Raw genomic sequence first — 23,789 nt, forward strand, 5'->3', positions numbered from 1 at the left:
ATACTTCCTTGTGTTCTGAAACGTATTCTGATACATATTTTTGTTTTCTTCCCATTTTAGTGTATCAGATCTTTAAACTGTTATCTGCTAACAACTTGAAATGTGTACATGGTAGGCGTGAAATTCATCAGTACGTTCAAATGTGTACACACTTCAGAGCTTGCATGTGTGCCTGTTTATTGTATCTTCTAGACTAATACATAGCCTTACTTCAACAGGCAGTTTGCATATATACACATACTAATGTATTATTGTAATACATATATGTCATGCAATGTATTATATTTTCTTAATAAAACAAGTTATTTTTTATATATTTGAATGATAAAAAATAGGGTGAAAATCAGAAAAAAAAAAGAATACTTTTTGTAAAATCCAGGATTTTTTCAGTAAAAATCGGTTTAAATTGAAAACGTAGGGATTTACGCACATCCCATTACATTCCAGATAGATAATTAGTATAAGAATATAGAATAAGGAGACACCAACATTATTAGGGTGAGGAAGTTAGTTACAGGCAAAGGAGGCCAAACATTTATGAATATTCATGGCAGCCATAGCAAAGCTAACCATAGCCTAAACCATTGAGACCCTGACCAGTGGAATCGTTTAGCATGGCCGAGATAGAATGGGATCCTCATCGATGACCACCTGTCTCCCTTCCCTTAGGTCTTTGCAAGGGTTGTGTGAGTATGCATATGAAATGACATGGGATGTAAAGTTAATATTGCATTACTGTTGCATTCTTGTTTGGATCACAACATTTGTGTTTAATAACCTTGTTAATAAAACTACTGAAAGCTCAGAACTTTTTTCTTCAGTGTGACTGTTGCAAACATGCACATGGGTGCTTCCAATTTAACCATAATTCTAACAATTGTTGGCCTCGTCTTGGAACTGGAACCTGGTCAAACCTCAGAATGTTAATTTGCTAAACTGGGAATTCTTAAATAACCAATACAAAGTGAATAGATCAGGCAACAAATGCTGCCTATTACTAAAATGGTCTTATAATGGGAACGTTGGGCTATATTTTCAACTACTTAAAACTATACAAAACTAATTGTTCAGGTTGAATTTTCTCATGCTGGGTGTCTGCCTCAGGCTGAATTTTCTGGGAAAAATTCAACCAAAACAATTCACTTGTTTCCAAGAATAAGGTCTGAGGAAAATATATTGTTCTGCCCATGCTAAAAAATTGTGCCAACCTTTTTTGAGACGTTCTAGCGTCCCCATGCTTTGCAGTAGGTACTAGATATTTGTCAGTGGGGTGCACTTTGTGTCTGAGATGTGCCTTCACCATCCTTGTGAAATCTCCCCAAATCAGGCAAGTGATAACCCTTTGAAAAAAATCGGCAGTTCGCACATGCTCATTAGACACTAGCTAGAGCTTCATTTCTGAATTTCCCAAAGATAGCTGCATGGATTTTGTCTGCATGGAACTGCTTTCCCTGCAATTGCAGCTCTGCGTTCTTGTGTGCTGGGGCTAGGCATCAGCCCTGAAAGCAGGGTAACTGTCTTGCATGTGCTCTCAATGCCTCCCCTGCTGAACCAAGTGTGGAGTGTGGAGAAGAAAGCTACCTGATCTGAATGCAGAACAGATAAGAACTGGATCTAGGGGGAAGGGAGTAGAGTGAGACAAGGAGACTGGGAGATGGGAGAACTGAACTGGCTGGGTAAAGAAACTGGGACAAAGAAGCTGGTAGTCCAGGGGACAGGGTATGTGGGTGAGTGACTGGAGGCCAGGGGAAGAGATGCAAATCAAATGACGAGCCATGGGAATCCGGGGGAAAAGAAGGAATGCCTGGGAGCTAATGGGGGAGACTGGAATTGAGATACCAGAAGAGGAGACTAGGACTGACTGGGCAAGGAGATTGAATGAAAAGACTGAGGCGTGGAGACTGGGAGTGACTAGGTGAGGAGAATAGGACTGAAACAAGGAATCAGGGATGGGGAAGAGACGGGACAGGGTAGAAGGGAACATAGAGTTTGAGGGGAACATACAGAAGAGTCTGTGCGCACTAGAGTACACAACCCTTCAAAGCCTGGAATGGAATACAAGATTCTCAAGTTTTTGTTATTCCTCATCAGCACATATCTATGAAACACACTGGCAAACTGTCACATTCCCATCTAGATGCTGGTCCACAGAGAAGATGACAACCTACTACTGCTATGAGTTACTCACTCCCTTAGCTCATGTAGCAGAGGTTTTGCAGTGGGTGTAAAGCTTCAATATGGGGGCATCAGTATGATTCCACATGACGGAATTTATTTTTTCCAGTATGCGTTTTTCCAAAAGCAAAGAAATTGCATGCACACGCACACAAACACACAAAACTATGTTAAAAGAACATAAAGGTTACTAAGTTAAGAAATGCCAGATTTAAAGGTTCCCCAACTTCCTGGAAGTCCAAATGAGACCTTAGAGGCACATGGAATGTGTTAACAGTGAATGGCACTGGATACAGGACAGCTCTTGTCAAAGCACTCATCTGCTACAAGATTATAATCACCAGCATCAAAAGCATCACCTGTCACAAAATCATCAAGCTACTGTGGAAGGAGCAACCTGCCTCCTCTCTGGTGGTCCACACTGAACTCAAGGTGTGGCACTTGTTATTAAACAACTTCTAGCACAGACTTTAACCACATGGCACATCATATCTCAATGCTTGGCTCTGACATCATTATGGACACTTATCTGTTGTTGTGCCCTACACACCAACAGAAGATGCATCACCTATGAAAAATGACGCATTCTATCAACAGCTAGCAGCAAAAATCCAGTCAGCTCTGCCACATGACTAGCACTCAGAAATTTTGATGCCGGGACTGGGGGCAATCAAACTGGGTATGAAACTGTGAGAGGATCCTTCAGTTTGGACTTCCCAAATGATATCATCACCCAGCTTTTTGGCGTTTTATGCCACTGAGAGCTTAGCAGTTATGGACTCCTAGTGCAGGCATCTTAAAAACCATCACTGGGCATACCATGAGAGAAACTGACCACACCCTCATCAGAAATTGCTCCATAATGAAATTTCACTGAGTCCAGTGGTGCTAGAACACCATAAACCTCAAATCATAGACTAGCTGTTGCTGTGCTCTCATTGCATTTTCCAACTCCTTGCAAGCCAGATGTCCAACAGTACAATGTCTAGTGTCTATCTGAAGATCCTGTTGAAGCTGTGAAATCCACACAGGATGTCACTGATCACATATGTAACCTCGACAGACTCTCAGAAGATGTGGAGATCGCTTGGAGTATCACATCCCTCCACAGACACAATCAGCTTCAGACAGTTCACAAGAAACCTTGGATTTCTGAAGAGGCCTTTGATATATTATCAAAAAAGGCAGAAGAAGAGGCAAGCAGGGAAATGTCCAAGAATGTAAAATGACTGAAAGGCATTTTCTGGGCTACTGAAAAACATGACCATGACATCTACAACTCCCTGGCTGAGGAATCAGATTATGGCCTAAAGTACAACAACCTGCATCCTGCCTACAGAGCCATCACACACTTGGCTGGAGGCCATAAACAGCCTTCTAAAATCCCCATCACAAAGTCAGATGGCTTTCCTTCTGAGCCATCCTTTGAACCCTTGATCTGCTGATGACTGCCAAGAGCTACACAACCTGGCAAACCACACACCTGCAGACCTGGAGACAAACACTGATCTTCTGTTAATCAGGAAGAAAGAAAGGCCATCCCAAAATTACAGAATGGATATGCTGCTGGACCTGATGGTATTCCACCCGGGCTGCTCAAAGGTGCCTTGGAACCAGTGAGCATTAACCTGCATAAATTGTTATTAAAAGCATGTGCATCAGGCAAAGTACCAACAGAACGGAAAGAGAGCATCATATTGTCCTGTGCAAGGGAAAAAGATCTCGCAGAGCGTGGCAACTACAGGCCGATCTCATGGTTATCGGTCCCAGGAAAGGTTTTCACTTGTTCTGTTTAGTAGGATGCAGCTGCTCCTTAACATACATCGTCATCCACAGCAATCAGGTTTCACTGTTGGGCAGTCAACAATAGATAAGGTCCTTACCCTCTGGCTGAGCTGCACTGAAAATTTAACCGTCTGTTTCATGTGACATATAATCGATATCAAAGCAACTTCTGATTTGGTCAATAGGTCAGCACTTTGGCTCACACTGAAAAGAACTGGCACTTCAGATGTTTGCGGATGATATCAAGATGGGAGGGATCGCAAGTGCTTTGGGGGACAGAATTAAAATTCAAAATGATCTGGACAAACTGGAGAAATGGTCTGAAGTAAATAGGATGACATTCAATAAGAACAAATGCAAAGTACTCCACTTAGGAAGGAACAATCAGTTGCACACATACAAAATGGGAAACAGTTGCCTGTGAAGGAGTACTGCAGAAAGGGATCTGCGGGTCAGAGTGGATCAAAAGCTAAATATGAGTTAATAGCGTAACACTGCTGCAAAAAAAGCAAACATTCTGGGATATATTAGCAGGTTTGTTGTAAGCAAGACATGAAGTAATTCTTCTGCTCTACTTTACACTGATCAGGCCTCAATTGGAGTACTGTGTCCAGTTCTGGGCACCATATTTCAGGAAAGATATGGAAAAACTGGAGAAAGTCCAGAGAACAGCAACAAAAATGATTACAGGACTAGAAAAACATGACCTTTTAGGGAAGATTGAAAAAATTGGGATTGTTTAGTTTGGAGAAGAGAAGACTGAGAGGGGACATGATAACAGTTTTCAAGTACATCAAAGGTTTTTACAAGGAGGCAGAAAAATTGTTCTCCTTAACTTCTGAGGATAGGATAATAAGCAATGGGCTTAAATTGAAAAAAAGGTGGTTTAGGTTGGACATTAGGAAAAAACTTCCTAACTGTCAGAGTGGTTAAGCACTGGAATAAATTGCCTGGGAGGTTGTGGAATCTCCAGCATCGGAGATTTTTAAGAACAGGTTAGACAAACATCTGTCAGGAATGGTCTAGATATTTAGTCCTGTCATGAGCATAGGGAACTGGACTAGATGACCTCTTGAGGTCCCTTCCAGTCCTATGATTAGAGTCCCACAAAATTCACAGTCCATTCTGGTCAATTTCATGGCCATAAAATTTGAAAATTAGTCAATTTCACATTTTCAGATATTTACATCTGAAATTGCAGGGTATTCTAACTGTGGGTGGGTCACAAGCGGGTTGTGTGTGGGGGGGGTTGTGGGATTACCACCCTCACTTCTGTGCTGCCTTCAGAGCTTGGCTCTGAAGGTGGCAGCCACTGAGCTTCCTGCAGACACAGGAGGTTCCTGGAGGTGGGTCTGATCTCCTCCCAAGAGTGGACGTGCAGGCAAGAATACGTCCTGTCCCTCTCCAGTCCCGCCAGTACTAGCAGTTAGGAGTCCCTGGCTGAGGTGCTCCCAGCAGCATGGGGAAGATCAGATTTCAAGAGGAGGGCTTATTTCATGATCTGTGACACGTTTTTCATTGCTGTGAAATTGGTAGGGCCCTACCTATGATTCTGTTCTGCTAAATTTGGAAGTGATCCTCACATTGATAGTGTGTGCATTGATTCACTGCTTTTATCACGTTTCTACACAACCTTAGGTGTACAGCACAGATATACTCTCCCCAGCACTATTCTGTTGAGCTATCCACTGGATAGTAGGATTTGCTGCTCCACAATTCAGAATCAAGGTTGGTCAAAAAGTGTTCACTGACCAAGAATATGCTGAAGACACTGCCTTACTTGTATACATGTCAGAGAATTTTCAGCCCTGCCCTTCAGGGTCTCCAAGACCCCGCCTGCAATATGGGGGTTAAATGTCTCATGGCAGAAGAACCTCGGAGCTGAATCACCAAAATCCATGGTGCAGATGGAGTCTAGTATCGTGAAGAGCGTTGACAAACTCATCTACATAGGCTGCAAAGTTCAAACTGGGCATTCTTTGACAAATAAGTCTTGCCACCTCTACCATGAAGTCCATGTTTTGCTTATGGACACAAAAATGTCTGTGCTGAGACAAAGTTCAGACTCTATCAAACCGATGTAGTATCTGTATTACTCTATGGGTCAGAAATCTGGACCCTCTTAAGGGCAGACTAGGACTGGTTAGGGGGATTCCATCTGAGCTCTCAGCACCAAATCCTGAGCATAAAGTGATTTGAATTTGGGCTGTCAATCGCAGAGTGATATGGCCTTTCTTCAATCACTCATATTAAAAAGCAGTGTTGCACACTCTTTGTCCATGACATCAGGATGGACAAAAACACCCCAGCATACCATGCTATCAAACTCTCCATTGATGGGCAAAGGAGTTCACACCCTGACCTGACGCCGTCAATGCAGTTGTCCCAGAGATTTGCAGGATTGAGCCTGACCTGGGAACTTCACTATATGCTGCCCGGTGCAACGCTACCATCCCTGGTCACTCTAGCTGGCTCAACGGTCCTCAGAAGACATGTATGCTTGATGATGTGCAACCTTTAATTCTAGCATTTCCTAACTTCTGAGTTCCCTAAATTCTGCCTGCCTTTGCAACCTTAATGTTCTTTTAACATAGTGTGTGTTATATATTAAAATTTTCAAAAGCCCTTAAATGGTTTAGGGGCCTAAGTCCCATTATGAGCCAATAGGACTTAGGCACTTCTGAAAACTTTACTCAATCTTAACTGCTATTGTATTAAAACAATGAAAATAATTACAAACAAAACATAATCCACATTTTGTTAGAACCTGTAGTAAAATGATAAGAAATTTCACACTTCATACTTTATTCTTAAACTGCTCCAGTGACCCTAGGCACTCTGGCATACACAGTACAATCCGTCACTGTTCCAAGAACTCAGTCATTTAACACAGCAAGGAAGTTAATGATCATGTTTAAGACTTTGCCTGGCATTTCCTTGATTGGTGGGATTAAATCAAGCTCTTCTTTTAGGCACAGTTTTGTTGTATTCATATTATTAGACAGTTTGATTCAGCTCAGATCAAGCGTTTGTTTGTAACATGAGAGTGAGAGACTTTCTAAATGCATTTTGATTTCTCTTATATATAGAGAACACAAGCTATGTTGTGGAGTGCATAGGTAGATTCATAGTATTTGCTGAATCTAACTACATCCATACCATTCTAGGCTTATGATGTTAACTGAACACAATGAGATGCTAACATGCGCCATTTAAAATAAGGAGTGATCCTGGTGATCCAACAGATTGAAATCTCTAGGAATGGCATTTTAACAGAAGAATTGTCCAAGTTCAGTAGAATAGATAGATATCATCATACTGGAACCAGCCAATGGTCCATCTAGTTTAGAATCCTGCTTCTGAAGAGAGCATCAGCCTCAAGAATGGATAGAGCTGAACGGATAATGTTTATTTCTGTGGGAGCAGCAAGTACACAAAAATACTGCTAAATGTTTCAGTGCTGGGTTGTAGGTAGGTGCTGCAATTCCAATGCCCCAGCTTTAAGGATGTGATTAAGTGTTCAATGCTGCAGCCATGAAATAGTTTCTGATACAAACAGCAAAAAGTTCTAAAATAGCTATGTACAATCAAGGGCTCAAAACTGCTTAGAAGTCAGAACAACTTCCTTCCCCCCCCCCCCCCCCCACTGTAAATGAAAAAACGGTCTGCAGTCACAAGAGAGTAAGTCTGGAATGTCAAGGTTGAGAGTACAAAATATAGAAAGCAGGGCATATTGGCTCTAAAATATTGAAAGCTTAACTATACTGTTTGCATGTTTTCACATCATATAAGATTTTGGTACAGTAACTGATGAGTAATACCTATTGGTATCTTTACAGATTACAAGTTGTACTGGTGTTAAGCTCTTCTATAAAAATGAAGAGCCCGATTCTGCCACCCTTCCTCACAGAGTAATACCTATTCAAGCAAGTACATACTACTTAATGTGAGCAAGGATGACTGAGACCCCAAGTTAGCTCAAGACTGGCACTGTGTGCATGTGTTTATGATATGCAATGAAATGTAGCCAAGAAGGGAACAAAGTCACCTTGGCTCCACAACGTTCTGAAAACATACGGTCTTAAAAAGCCCACGACATCTACCTCAAATATTTGCTCAAAATTCTGGAATTCCTGAAATCTTGTCTGAAATCCTTCAGCAAGTGCACCACCTGCAAAGCATAATATAGATTTAAGGTAGATCATAAAATCTCACAGTAAGTTACTGTATTTTAACTCCTAAACTAAACTCAGACATTTTATATACACATGAAGGGGATGTAGGGTTCAATACGTACCACTCTCTGGCATCCCTTGGGCCTTCTGCTTTCTAGCACTAAGAACTTCCTTGGCTGAAACAAAAAAGATGCGGTTCTGTGCTTCTGAGAGATCAACGACTTTGAGCTCATCGACTAGGAAGGTCAGACAGCGCTCCATGTGCTGCCTGCGCACCTGTAAGACGAGGCAGAAAAGGGGATTAAAAAAGCCAGTCAAATTGCAAACAAACATTTCTGAGAAAGAGAAATCAAAACCTTAGAGCAATAAATAATCCCACTGATCCCAGAAGCCCTGAAAAACCCTCATGTAATAAGATTCCCTCTAGTTCTAAAGAGGCAGCAGCTGCTCCTAATTAGCCATTTTGGATTTCCCCACCTGCCAAGAAGAATTTTTTGAGCACTCAACCAAAAGCTGATGCACTCAGAGGTACTGAAATAACAATTGCTTTATTACCCAAAAACAGAGTATGATATATTGCATGTCAGTTACGTGTGGAAATGAGGATTTAAAAAAAAAATCTTGAAAGTTATTTTAAAAAGCCACCACTGAATGAAGGTTTTAGTTTGGTAATTACATTTGAAGCAGGTGGTAAAATGCTTTTGCATTCTGATCACACATCCTCCCTCAATTTTTCTTTACAACACTGAACACGCTCCATCCCCTGATTTGTTTTATGCATTATAATGTGCCTATTCCCATAGTATCTAGACACATAAGCACACATTTACATGTTTGGCAATATTTTCGCCTATAGTTTAAACAAGCCATTGTTTCTGCTATAGTTATCTGACATTTGTTATTACCAAAGGATGAAAAAGTAACTCACATCTTCCATATATTCAGGCTCTGATGCAGATGCATCCCAGCGATTATTCAGGATGAAGATGTTTGGCTTGGAAAGTCGTTCATTTACTTTGTGAAAAAAGTGCTTTTCCTAAGAATTGAGGAAAGAAAAAACAAAAACAAAGAATAACGCCATCTTTTGAAGATGATAGATTCTGGATTATCCACTTGTTACTTTCTTGGTTTAACTTACAGCTGTTAAAAAAAATACTTTGACGCTTTCTGCTTCCTTAAAATTTAGCATTTTATATTTGTCCAAAAATCATGAATTATATTCATATTGTACCAACAATAAAATCTAATCCAAGAGTTTCACAAGCTATAAAGAGTGGCACTAATTCTTCTCTGAAAAACAGACATAAGGTAAAACTACTTCATAATTTAAAAAGGCAAGGTCTTCCTTATTTGAACTGTCCTTTTACTCTTGCACATCCAGCAGAATTCCGATGCTACATCCAGAACCACTGTTCATATCAAACTATATTCTCCAGTGGAATACAAGTAAGCAACATTCTGTTCAGGGGGCATGACGAACCACTGAAAACTTGACTTGAACCTCCTGAATAACTGCTGAGTTTTCTATGGGACACTGAATAATATGTGCACATGCTTGCAAACATCTTCAAGTTATCTTGCAAGCCCCTGCTACTTTTCAACAGTCATAATGAAATAATCAGAACAGAGTGACCATCAGTTAGCACAGCTGAAGAGTGAAAGATCACCTGGCCATCTTCAGTGTCTCTTCAGTGTCTTAAACAGAACACCGACTACACTATTAAGCCATGTCTACACTATGGGTGCTACAGCAGCACATCTATGGCCCCTTAGTTATGTGAGTATGTAGTGCCATAGTGTAAATGCTTCCTACAGTGATAGAAAGAATTCTCCATCTCTATATGAACTCCACCCTCTTGAGCGATGGTAGCTTGTTTGACAGAAGCATTCCTCTGTTGTCCTTGCTGCATCTACACTGGGTGTTAGGCTGACGTAGCTACAGTGCTTCTAAGCACCGTAGCTATGCCAGCCTAGCCCCAGTGTAGACCAGGCCTTAGATAAAACATTTGAAATACTTAAATTGCTATGATCCAATAAGAAATTGTAAATCTGCAAATAAGGCACCTATTCCAACAATAAGAACTCCTTCCAACAGAACCCAGTGGCCTTCGATTTCATAGAATCATAGAAGATATGGGTTGGAAGAGACCTCAGGAGGTCATCTAGTCCAACTTCCTGCTCAAAGCAGGACTAACCCCAACTAAATCATCCCAGTCAGGGCTTTGTCAAGCCGGGCCTTAAAAACCAATAAGGTTGGAGATTCCACCACCTCCCTAGGTAACCCATTCCAGTGCTTCACCACCCTCTTAGTGAAATAGTGTTTCCTAATATCCAACCTCAACCTCCCTCATTGCAACTTGAGACCATTGCTTCTTGTACTGTCATCTGCCACCACTGAACAGCCTAGCTCCCAACTTCTTTGGAACCCCCCTTCAGGTAGTTGAAGGCTGCTATCAAATCCCCCCTCACTCTTCTCTTCTGCAGACTAAATAACCCCAGGTCCCTCAGCCTCTCCTCATAAGTCACGTGCCCCAGCCCCCTAATCATTTTCATTGCCCACCGCTAGACTCTCTCCAATTTGTCCACATCCTTTCTGTAGTGGGGGGCCCAAAACTGGACGCAATACTCCAGATGTGGCCTCAACAGTGCCAAATCGAGGGGAATAATCACTTCCCTCGATCTGCTGGCAATGCTCCTACTAACGCAGCCCATTATGCTGTTAGCCTTCTTGGCAACAAGGGCACACTGTTAACTTATATCCAGCTTCTCGTCCACTGTAATCCCCAGGTCCTTTTCTGCAGAACTGCCGCTTAGCCCGTCAGTCCCCAGCCAGTAGCAGTGCATGGGATTCTTCTATCCTAAATGCAGGACTCTGCACTTGTCCTTGTTGAGCCTCATCAGATTTCTTTTGGCCCAATCCTCCAATTTGTTTAAATCACTCTAGACCCTATCCCTACCCTCCAGTGTATCTACCTCTCCCCACAGCTTAATGTCACCCGTGAACTTGTTGAAGGTGCATGCCATCCCATCATCCAGATCATTAATGAAGATGCTGAACAAAACTGGCCCCAGGACCGACGCCAGGAGCACTCCGCTTGATACCGGTTGCCAACTAGACATTGAGCTGTTGATCACTACCCATTGAGCCCGATGATCTAGCCAGCTTTCTATCCACCTTATAGTCCATTCATCCAATCCATACTTCTTTAACTTGCTGTCAAGAATACTGTGGGAGACCGTATAAAAAGCTTTGCTAAAGTCAAGATATATCACGTCCACCACTTTCCCCACATCCACAGAGCCAGTTATCTCATCACAGAAAGCAATCAGCTTGGTCAGGCATGACTGGCCCTTGGTGAATCCATGTTGACTGTTCCTGATCACCTTCTTCTCCTCCAAGTGCTTCAAAATGGATTCCTTGAAGACCTGGCTCCATGATTTTCCCAGGGACTGAGATGAGGCTGACCGGTCTGTAGTTCCCCAGATCCTCCTCCTTCACTTTTTTAAAGATGGACATTACATTTGCCTTTTTCCAATTGTCCAGAACCTCCCCCGATCCCCATGAGTTTTCAAAGATAAAGGCCAATGGCTCTGCAATCACATCAGCTAACTCCCTCAGCACTCTTGGATGCATTAGCTCCAGCCCCATGGACTTATGCATGTCTAGCTTTTCTAAATAGTCCTTAACCTGTTCATTCACCACTGAGGGCTGCTCACCTGCTCCCCAGGTGCTGTGCTGCCCAGCGCAGCAGTCTGGGAGCTGACTTTGTCTGTGAAGACCAAGGCAAAAAAAGCATTTAGTACTTCAGCTTTTTCCACATGATGTCACTAGGTTGCCTCCCCCATTCAGTAAGGCTCCTCCCTTAGGAGGGAGCTATACCAAAAAAAGTTTTGTGGTCCCTCCATTGGTTTTTTTAGCAGGCCACTAAACAAAACTATTCCTCCACGTACTATAATTGTATCAAGTGAAGATAATGCACACACAAGGACAGGAATATTATGTAACTGCATTCTCCATTTGAACAGGAGGGGTGTGCAAGTGGGGGGCAAAAAAAGTCAGCAATTGCCACACTTGGTGAGGCAAGATATTTGAACACATTAGAACAATTAAAATTCATTTAACAAAGTCTTTCATCTCATTGCACCTGCCACGCTAACAAAAATGTAAACAGGATAGGAAGTTTTATTCCTAAAGAAAATGGGATATAAACCAAGATTTTATGAAAATTCTGTATTGGGATAAAAATATCTAGATCACTACTAAAAATATTTTGTTTAAAAAAAAAAAAAAATCGCCTCTTCCAACTGAAATAAGCTTCCACTGCAAATTATCTTCAGACCCCATTACATATGTGCTGCGCTCATTAATAATGAGGAATTATGTGTGTGGTAACTCAAAGATCACATGAGTTTTACACACAGACAAGCTGTAGGACAATGACCCAATTATAAGTTTAATATTTTTCTTCTGTGCCTGGTTGAAAAACATTATTCAGCAAAATCATATTAAATAAGCACAAAATTGCTTATTAGCCCAGGATGCTAAAAATCAAACACAAAATTAACAAGAATTTTCCTGCAGATTTACAGCCCATACATGTTTACAATCCCAGTCTGACCATTAAAAAAGAAGCTATTTTCCTGAATTAATGAGAGAACCAAATCAACTTTGGCCTTTGTTACTTCATTACCAAGCACACAGGTCCTCATTGTTTCCATATTTCTAAGTGGTAATGGATTCTTGACAAAAATCCAACAACTTTTTTAAACCCAGAGAACATTGAGATTAATGATTTCTAGTCTCCCTCCGTACGAAAAGCCAACATGTCCTGCAAGAGGATGAGATAGTGAAGCCACAATTCTACCAAATCCTCTCTCTCCGTTAGATGATGTCAGAAGATACCTCTTTTGTCAGAAAACCTCATTTGCAAAGAAGTCTCCATGGCTTGAACTCAGAAAATAGAATCCAGTGTTTTTAAGATCAGCTTTTGCTCTCTTCAGATTCCCATTCAGTTATTCCAACCTACTGGAATGCTGGGGAAGATTTTCTTTTTGAATTCATTTCTTTATTTCATTAATAGCCACCAGGGTAGTAGTAAGGAGAAGAGAAACCTTGCCTTCCTAGCACTGTCCTTCAGAAAGACAGGTTAGATAAATTGATGACATGTATTCTTATGAGGAAAATTTACCCCCTCTTCAGTGCTGGGAACATACAGAATTTCACACAGATGCAGGTTTACTCCACACCTCTTTCGGTCAGGTTTAGTGTATGGGTGCTGCATGGTTGGTGGCCTGTGACATACAGAAGGTCAGACTACATGATCTGGTTGTCCCTTCTGTCCTTAAATGCCATGATCTTTTATATCTTCTTTCAATTCTGTGTATAACGTATTTTAGTGCAGTCTGTTTCCTTGATGATAACACTCTTACTGTTAATCTTTTTCATCAGAAAATCTTGAGCCTCCTATAAAGTTGGGCAAGTATTACTGCCATTTTATAGATGGGGGAAATGGAGGCAGAAAGCATAAATGACTTTGCCTAGAGTCAGAGCAAATCAGCAATAAAGGGGAGAACAGGATGCTGATGCTTTAACCATTATACCACACTGTGCTGTTAGCCCCCAATAATCATGGAAAATTCACTGTATAAATTCTAGGAGGAAAGCAGAAGCTCCCACATACCAATGGACCTTGGGAAGTCATCTTACTGGATACTTGTGCATTTAAGCGAAGACCGAACAATTTTAATTAACACGAGAATGTCCTACCGTATTCATGAGAGTTGATTCTGAATTAGCAACCAAGACAAAGACATCAGCATCTAAACAAAATTTGTCAATCCAGGTGTCTAGCTCTGTAGTGACATCTGTACCAGGGCTGTTGGAGAAAGACATATTTATCAGTATCAAGAAAAATAAAGTTCTTCATTTTTAGAAACTGAACAAGAGGACTGGATGTCTCTGGGGCTTCGTATTGGGATGTGAAACCCTGATGAAATGCAGCACAAGTTGGTCATGACAGAAAGTAACTATCATCTGGCAGCTGTTCAGTCAGTTATGTAAAACCAGTTGGTTGTCTCCATTCAGTTTCTAATGGACAGATAGCAGCATCATAAAAGCCACCAATACAAATGGAAGACTGTTGCCAATCTCAGCAGAGAAGCCAAGTGCTGAATGGGCTACAAGCATCAATTATTCTTTCATCCCCATGAACAGTCCCTCCAAGGGCACGCTGAAGTGCACTGCTAAGAGAATATTGAGAAAGTTTTGTGAACACATCTTCAGAGTTGCCAAAATAGCTTAAAAAATAAATTAGCATTAACCTCACTTACAAATTTTAAAAAGTCATCTCTATAAATTGCAGAACAAAAAACATCCTGTCACTAGTGTTCCAAGTTTCTAACAAAATGTACTTTCCCATGATTCTGGAGATACATTTGGGAGATAAGTATCAGGAGGTAGGCGTATTAGTCTGTATCCACAAAAACAACAAGGAGTCCAGTGGCACCTTAAAGACTAACAGATTTATTTGGGCATAAGCTTTCATGGGTAAAAAACCAATTTTTCAGATGCATGTGTAGGATTTGGGAGATAGTTAAAATTGAAAGTAGCCATTGTAAATCTGATTTTTTACTCCCACATTCCAGCCAAAATTAAAGCCCTCTGCCTGAAATTTTACAGGTATAATCTCAACGGTAGGGTGGAATTTATCTGGTAAGCGTGAAATTAAACAAGACTTTGTATTTGATGGATGAAAGTTCAAAGAGTAGGTCAATCTTATTTCTTAAACATTTTTTGAACATTATTTTTTGGTTTATCAGAACTATTATACGTATTGGCCAAGAGAAAGGGAAAGTTTCTGAATCCTGTCAAGTAATTAAATATTTATAAAGCCCTACTTAATTCACAATATTGCAGATCCTGCAATATTAGGCTTCCACCTCTATTTTCACAGCGGGAGCCCCTGGTCCCAGCCCCGTGGAAAATTGCAAGAAAGTAATGAGGGACCATGTTACCACAAATAATAAGATCCATTATTACTTTTACATGATTTTCCATGGCTTGTCCGCAACTCAAAGCTGCAATTTTTAGACAATCATCCCACGATTAAACTAGGGCCTTAATTATTTAGTTATTAGAAGTAGCTTTTGCACACAAAAAGGGCTCTGCAGAGGTCTTAACTTGATCTGATGCAAGTGGTCCGGGGAAGGATGAAGAATTGTATGTACGTGTAGGATTCAGGGCTGAGCAATCTGTAAACTCCACCCGCATGGCTTGCAAGTGAAGCTGGTCAAAATTTCCCATATTTCATTAAAATTTTTTGAAAAATTTCTTTAAAATTGGAAAAAAAAAAAAAAAGATTTCCCCCCCTCCAAATTTCTCCCCCACATAAAATTTCTCCCACTTTTCAAACAGTTATAGAACTGGTGGAAAATTCCAAAGTTTCAACAACAAAAAAATGTTGATATTTCAGATTTCAACCAAAAAATAGGGCCTTTTTTGCTAAATATTTTTCCGCTTTTTCAACCAGCTACACTTCCAAGTTCTGGAATCTCTTTGTAGCTTGCAAATGCCATAACGACTTATCTGTAAGCATTCCTTTTACTCTCGAGAAAAAAAAACCCTGAGAAGTTCCCAAGCAAAAACCTTCATTAAACACAAGTTAAGATAGTCAATTTCTAGCAGTTTCTTAAAAAGGAAGAATATTTAAAGCGCAATTCAGCTGTACAAAGTAACTGGAAATAGCATTGTGAAGTCCCTTGTTTGTTATCTCTCAATCATTTCCCATTCAAATTTGCTCAATTTACTCATAAAAAGATTCCCTCCCCTCCTCCCAGAAGCTTTACAAATTCAATCTGGAATCTGAGAAACAAACTAACTTCTCCTTCTCACACTTCCTCACTAGCGACAAGGATTCTGATAGGCAATCATAGCCTAAATTACCCTTGTGCAACCTTATTGTCCTCAAATTGTGTCCTCAAAGACCATTGTGTATTCCCACTGTGTTCAGTGGGGTTGCACAGGCATCGCTGAAGGTATAATACAGAGCTGCCACTTAATTACAATTCTGTTGATGATGTGCAAGAAAAACAGAAGCCAGCTCACTCTGCCAACTGGGTTGGCTCTGTATTGCTTACACGTGGACAGATCCGGCATTCGAGGAAGAAAATAACAATGCTCCCACTGATTTCAAAGACATAAGTTCACAGGCACAATAATTAGTAGTAGTACTTTTTTTCCCCATGGGTAGTGAGCAATGTGTACTCTGAATATACTCAAGCCTGGCCTGCACTAAAAAGGTAGGTCAACCCCACTACGTCACTCGGTGGGAAGGGGAGGGTGTGAAAAATCCACACCCCTAAGCAATGTAGTTAAACTGACCTAATCCCCAGTGTAGACAGTGCTAGGTTGACAGAAGAATTTTTGCATTGACCTACCTACCTACTACCTCTCAGGGAGGTGGATTACTTACGCCAATGGAAGAACCTATTCCCACTGCAGCTACGTTGCTGTAGCATTTCAAGTGGAGACAATTTGTCAGCTGCTCAGTAATAAAGTGCCTTTGTTACAAAATCACTCATAAGAGCAAAACCACATTGTAGTTTCTATATACCACGTAAGAGGTGAAAAAAAAAATAGGCAGCTTATATCCAGGATGGCAGAGGAATCCTTATGTATTTGAAATGTTTGTAGAAAATCAGACAATACAGTCTAGAATTCTTTGATTCCACAAATAAACCACATAATGTGAATTTAACAGATCCACAGCCATAGGCTGGGGCCTTCAAAAAGTCTCTCTTTTAGGCATTTCTAGAATGCCATCACTGTATTATCTCAGCACTGAAGTCCTTATCAAAAAATCTTTTCCATCAAAAGCCCAGATTGTCTATATTTTAGATAAGTATGAGGGGTTCACAGGATGACTAGGCTCCTGGGGGACAGGGAAAGCGTTACAGCTGGTAGGATGAGCTTAACGTATTAGTTTGTTTTTTAAAGTATAAGCTTAACTCAGCCAAAAGCTAGAGACCTTCTGAGCTCAATGATGGGACACACTCTCGTTCCAACTGTGACTCAGCCAAAATATGTACAGTGGTTTGATGAGGAAGACCAGAGCGTCTACACAAAGGAACAAACTTCAAGCACTTAAAATTTTTCATGTTAACTTATTTACGACATATCTAAAGACCACAACATTAAATCAACTATACATTTCACTTAGGTTTTAGTAACACAATTAGTGTGGATCAGATAATGCAGAAGACTCTTTAGATAACTGGCTTAATAAAATAATACTTATACCTGTCCACCAAAACCAAGTCATCTCTCAGGAGAGCACACTTTGCCTTGGGCCAAAAGACATGGACAAGACAGCCAGCTTCCAGGTCTTTATCCATATGAAGCGCATGGGCAAGTTGATTAACAGTCTGTGAAGAATGTAAAGCATCAGAAAAAGAAAGATACTTAGGCTTGCAATAACAGCCTTAAAAAAAATAAAACTAGAACCAAGACTTTTTGAATAGATCACTGATACAAGGTTTCAACTTACATCTTAAATATTGTGAATCATTTTTTCAAATGCCTTCTTTCCATCCAGGGCCCTTCACATCCCTTAGTGTCTAAACAGTCATTTTTCTACACTTTGAAAAAAAGACAGGACTCTCTTTGGAGTGGTGGTATTCCTTATATGGCTGGAGGGTTACCACTGAGCGTTAATGTACTTCTTCAAATGCTAGGAGGCCAGCACACTACCTCTCACTGTATTTAAAGGATAATTCTTTAAATACACTTAATGGATTAAAATGGTCATTTCTGAACCTCATGCCGAACAAGCCAGACTGGTTTACGAAACAAAACAAAAAACAATCAACAGCTGGTAATAACTGAAGCATGGGAACCCAATGCAAGATTATAATTAGCTCTCCTTTAACAGGGGTTTAACAAATCAAAATAAATGTTTAAGAATGCAAAACGTTTAAAAAGTAAACAAGAGGCATATTTTTCTGAATTTACATTGTAAGTTTTTGGAAGAAAATGGTCCATGTGTATTTTTCAAATGTGAGCCTTCCAGAACTTTGAAAAGTTATAGAACTTACTGGTGGTCCTACATACACAAACCATTCGATAGAGTAACGTACAAATGAGCCATTTACATGCAAGGCCTAAGAGCGAGCTATAGACTTTGTTTTAGTTTTATTTAGTTATTTCAGTGCTGGAAGAATGACTTTGAAATAATAAACACATTTTGGCTTATGTTCCCCATACTTAAAAATGGTAAGTGTTAAATATTGCACCTAACAAAATGGTCCTTTTAATACTAGGTTTCCAAGCACCTGCTTCTTAACCATTGAAAAACTATACCTTGACACTCTTCTTTTCATCTGATCCTTCAGTCATGAGATAAGCCTTATCACCATCTGTTCCTTCTACACTGAGAAAGCAATTCGTTGTGTGGCCAATCCCACTAGGAAGGACCTTATCCCACAACATTGCATTAATGACAGAACTCTTTCCACTGCTTGTTCTAGAGGAAGAGAGAATATAAAAGTATTTAAAGCAAGGCATACAGAAAAACAAACACACCTTTGCTTTAGATTGTATTCTCCCTACTTAATTAGGCCCAGATTCTTCAAGTTGTTCCTCATGGCATACCCTTGTGTCCATACAGAACAGCTTGCAGGAATAGGGCCTAAGGCCAGATCTACACTAAAAAAAAAAAAAAAAAAAGGTTCCCAGAATAGCTATACTGTCAGGTGAAATCAACTTAGTTAGCGCATGTAACTCCATTTTGGGTTTCCTGTCGGCCATTAACTAGAAGCGAGCACATCATGTACCAAAGAAGGATCCTTCAAGGTGGACAGTTGGACAGTTTCAGGATAAGGGAAACAAAGGAGACAGGAACCAGCCGATATGCCTGAAATAGTTGCTGTTTCAGCGTTTTTGCAGGGGGAAGGTGGCTGCAGGGGATTGGTGATAGGTAAGGAGAAGGCCTGTTTATTGGTTTAGGCTCCCCGAGGCACACAGGCAGGATGTTTTGCCAACAGTATATAATCTTTGTGTAACCTGTAAGCGGGGTCCCGTTCTGCTTAACGGAGCAGTACCACGCTCGAGTGTAATAAACCTACAAACTTTGAGACACTCTGCAGTCTGTCTCCATTTGGTTGCCTCAGCCTAGAAACGAACCGTACGTGTCCTAACTGGAATAATTCGTAACAGTTTTGGCGACCACGAAGGGACTCTAGGCTCGCCCTTGTAAGCGAAGCCGCACTCCTTCCCTCAGACAACTCCAGCCGGCACCGGGTGAGTTCACCTTCGAGAACTCCGAGGAACGGGAGGTGGGCCGTCGTTTAGGCGATAAGGTGGCACATTAGGAGTTCTTTTGGTAGCCCTAGAATGGGCTCTGGGCAGAGTGTGAGCAGGGGAACCCCTCTGGCTGAGAGTCTCGAGAATTGGAAAAATATTTCTGGCACCCATGGGTTAGGTAAAAGGAGAGCTATAATTTTGTGTAAAGTCGAGTGGCCAGCGCTGACTATTCAGACGCCCTTTGGATGGCCACTCGATGGAACTTTTGGACAGGATGAATTAACCTGCCTTAGACAACAGCTGGAAGACAAGCATTCAGCTCAAATGGATTATTGGTATGTATGGGATAATTGGGCATACGCCCGAGATAAGGGGCGCCCCTCGACTTTGGGCTCTGGTACCAGATCTAAGGTTTGCATGCCGCTTGCGGGTTCCGCTCCGCCCTATGCTGCTTTCCCTCCTCCGTCTCTTCCCCCTACTCCTCCTCCTGTTGCCCCTCTATACCCGTCTCTAACCCTACCCCCTGTTGTGCTTCAAGCGCCCCTGATACAACAGCCCGTTGCGATGAGCAATGACCGTGTCACTATGGTCACGGTCCACCGCCCTTTTGGCCCTGGGGACCTGGTAACCTGGCAGTCACAGATGCCGAGGTTGCGCGACGATCCGGAAAGAGTCCTACAGACTATCCGTTCAGTCTTTACGGCATTTAACCCTAATTGGGCAGATGTCCAGGCTATTTTTCAAACCCTATTTACCCCGACGAGAGGTATTCTATTCTAGACGCTAATCGGCGTTGGGCGGGGGACGCTGAGAATCGCACCCCTTGGCCCGAAGCCGATCCAGGTTGGAATCCTAATGACCTCAATGGTCAGGCCAGCCTCTCAGCTGCCCGGGAAGGGCTCCTGGAGAGCATCCGTAGGGCAGGTAGTAAGACAGCAAATTGGTCAAAAATTAGAGAGTGCCAGCAAGACCTAAATGAGCATCCCTCTGCATTTTTGGCCCGCTTGTTTAAGCAGGTTAGAATGTATGGGGGAGAGGTGGAGCCAGAAGCTCAGGTTAGCCGCACGATGATGGTCTCTTACTTTGTCGATCAAGTGGCGCCGGACATAAGGAAGTATTTAACTAAACATGTTCCTGATTGGCCAGGGAAACCCCTAAGCGAAGTAGTTCGCCTGGCCACTTTTGTGTTTTATGGTAGGGACGAGGAGAAAGCGAAGGAAAAATGGAAGCAAAAGAAGAAGGAAGTATGCTGGCAGCCGCATTGCAGGTTCCCTTGGGGAATCAGCACTGGCAGGGACACGGGAATACAAGGGGGAGGAGACGCGGACGTGGGACAAGGAACGAGAACTGTAATTATTGTAAGCAACCGGGGCACTGGAAGAGGGAATGCCCCCTGCTTCCACGAGGGGCTCCTTGGCAGGATCAGCCAGAGACCGGTTCCTCCTTTCTCCCTAACGCTCCCCAGGACTTCGCCAATCCCCAGTGACTAGAGGCGGAAACTTTGGGAGCCGTGGGAGAGTTGGAATGGGATCTTGGATTGCAGTCGCAAATTTACTTGAAAATCGGGGAACAGTTTGTGCCCTTTTTGGTGGATACCGGAGCCACCCTTTCCACTTTAACTTTTGTTCCGGGCTCTCTTTCTAATATCAAGGTCTGGGTGCAGGGTATTGAGGGCAACCCATGCCCGGCTCCCCTATCCTGCCCCGTCCCTGTGGAGCTGGGTTCTTTAAAGTCGTCACATAGATTTGTTGTTATGCCAGAAGGCCCCGCTAAACCTTCTTGGGCAGAATGTGCTTAGCAAGCTGGGAGCCCACATATATTGTGCCCCCGAGGGGCTTCGCATGTCCATCCCGGACTCGGCGGTTGCTTCTCTTATGACGTCGGTTACCCCGATTCCCGATCTCCCCACAGAATTGTCCAGCGTTTCACCCAATTTGTGGAGCATGAGTTCCACCGACGTGGGCCTCCTTAAATCAGCCACTCTAGTCAGTCTGCAGGTGAGGAATGGGCTGCCTCCCTCTGTAAAACAATATCCCTTGCCGAAGGAGGCGGAGGAAGGTATTTCCCTTCTTATCTTTAGCTACTTAACCCAGGAGGTCTTGGTTCTGTGAAGTTCTCCTTGTAATACTCCTATCCTTCCCGTGAAAAACCAAAACCGGGCCCGGATGGGCGCCCAGTTTATCGCTTCGTTCAAAATCTGCGTGGATAAATAGTTATGTCATAACCCCCCACCCAGTGGTCCCTGATCCGAGTACTATTCTGACACTGATTCCCCAGTCGGCTACGTGTTTCACGGTTGTAGACTTGTGTGTTGTATTTTTCAGTATTCCTTTGCACCCCGACTCACAATATCTGTTTGCGTTCACTTGGGGGGGTCAGCAGCTAACCTAGACGCACCTCCCCCAAGGGTTCTCAGGCTTCCCCACTGTTTTGCCCAGCTCCTCTGTTCTAGTCCAATATATGTGGATGATTTGTTGATTGCTAGCTCTAATTATAATGCATGTTTAGCTGATTCTGTTACTCTGCTTACTGCATTAGCTAATAAGGGACACCATGCATGTCCATCCAAGCTGCAGCTGTGCCGAACCCAGGTGATCTATTTAGGTTTTGTGATTCGGCCTGGAGAGCGTTTACTCTCCCCGATAGGGTACAGGCAATCCAGGATTACCCGCGTCCGACTACAAAAAAGCAGTTGCGGGCTTTCCTGGGGGCTGCGGGGTTCTGCCAACCCTGGATAGTGGCCTTCGGGGAATTGGTGAAACCGTTAGGCCAGGCCACCACAACTTCTAACCCCGATCCTGTTCTCTGGACCCCGGAGATGGAAGCCGCTTTAGCGTCCACAAAGAAAGCCCTGATCTCTGCACCCGCCTTGGGACTCCCGGATTACAGTAAACCATTTTTTCTCTTCAGTCACGAGCAGCGGGGAGTGGCCAGCGGTGTCCTATTGCAGTACCTAGGGGATCGCCCACGCCCCATAGCTTACTATTCCGTACAGTTAGACCCTGTCATTCAGGGATCAGTCTCCTGTGTGCGGTCCATTGCCGCTGCAGCCCTTATGGTGGAACGGTCACGCCCTATTGTTCTGCGGCACCCTTTGACTGTCTGGGTCCCCCACGAGGTTGAGGTTCTCTTAAAACAGCATACAACGCAGGCGATGTCTCCGCAGCGGGCACACAAATACAAGCTGATTCTGCTGGCCACTGACATCACCACCCTTTGCCGCTGCAACGTCCTCAACCCTGCTACACTGACACCCCTTCTGGAGGATGGCACGCCTCACAATGTATGTATGGACGTCGTCGCTGACAGCGGTAAGCCTTGCCCAGATTTACGCGACCTCCCTCTGAAAAACCCGGACCTGTCCCTTTTTACCAATGGCTCCTCCTATTTGGAGGGCCAGCGGGTATCCGGCTATTCCGTCACTACTCAGACAACTGTTGTAGAAGCAGCCCCCCTTCCACCTTCCTTTAGTGCTCAGGGCGCGGAATTGCACGCTCTTATTAGGACTTGCTTGTTGTCTGTTGGGAAATCTGTTACTGTTTATACAGACTCTTGATATGTCTTCGGGATTTGCCATGCTACGGGCCAGCTCTGGAAACAGCGAGGGTTTCTAACCTCCTCAGGCACTAAGATTGCAAATGGCCCTTTAATCTCTGCACTTTTGGGAGCCATTCAAGGTCCTCTCGAACTGGCTGTTGTCCACTGTTATGCTCACCAGCAGTCTGAGAATCCTGTCTCTCAAGTTAATGCCTTGGCTAATGCGGCCGCAAAGACTGCTGCCCTTCAGCCCCTCCTGGTGTCAGCAACTCTTCTTCTGGATACGTCCTTCCCGCCGACGGACTGGACACACTTGTATGCTGATGTGCCGCCTGACGAGCTCCAGGACTGGAAACGTTGGGAAGGCTCTGAAAGCGTCGATAAGGTTTGGCGAATCGGGAACAAACGTATTCTCCCCCGTTGCTATCTGCTCTCGGCCACCCACTATTTTCATTCTTTGGGTCTTGCCGGCATTCAGGCCACTGCAGCTGCTATTCTTAAATGTTGGGCAGCGCCTCATGTCTATCCAGCGGTGAAGCGAGTTCTTGGCTCCTGCTCTACTTGCCTGGCCTTCTCTGCTCGGTCTCAGCTCGATGCCAACACTAGGGCAGGGGAGACCTTGGGCTAACTTCCCATTTCAGCGATTACAGATAGACTATGCAGAAGTGCCTAAAAGGTCGGGGTTTCGCCACCTCCTTGTAATAGGAGATCAACTTTCCGGATAGCCCGAAGCAATACCAACCAGAAAAGCAGATGCCAGATCTGTGGTAAAATTTCTGCTGAAAGACATTGTGCCCAGATTTGGAGTCCCTGAAGTC

At 42.9% G+C, this 23,789-nt stretch overlaps 1 protein-coding gene across 8 annotated transcripts in view; it reads right to left on the reverse strand.

Annotated features, from left to right (window-relative positions):
* Positions 1-23,789, reverse strand: part of MFN1 (mitofusin 1) — a 59,212-nt gene that overhangs the window by 24,449 nt on the left and 10,974 nt on the right. For 7 of the 8 annotated variants that reach the window (XM_074963532.1, XM_074963530.1, XM_074963526.1 and 4 more), the window contains 6 exons: positions 18,493-18,655; positions 17,434-17,558; positions 13,903-14,011; positions 9,064-9,171; positions 8,258-8,411; positions 8,064-8,131 (listed from right to left, as the gene is read on the reverse strand). In XM_074963532.1, the coding sequence (XP_074819633.1) occupies positions 8,064-8,131; positions 8,258-8,411; positions 9,064-9,171; positions 13,903-14,011; positions 17,434-17,558; positions 18,493-18,655 (727 nt within the window). The remainder of the gene's footprint in view (positions 1-8,063; positions 8,132-8,257; positions 8,412-9,063; positions 9,172-13,902; positions 14,012-17,433; positions 17,559-18,492; positions 18,656-23,789) is intronic. The other variant, XM_074963533.1, reaches the window with a different exon arrangement.

The sequence above is a fragment of the Natator depressus genome, chromosome 9 (genome assembly GCF_965152275.1).
Source record: "Natator depressus isolate rNatDep1 chromosome 9, rNatDep2.hap1, whole genome shotgun sequence".
NCBI lineage: Eukaryota > Metazoa > Chordata > Testudines > Cheloniidae > Natator > Natator depressus.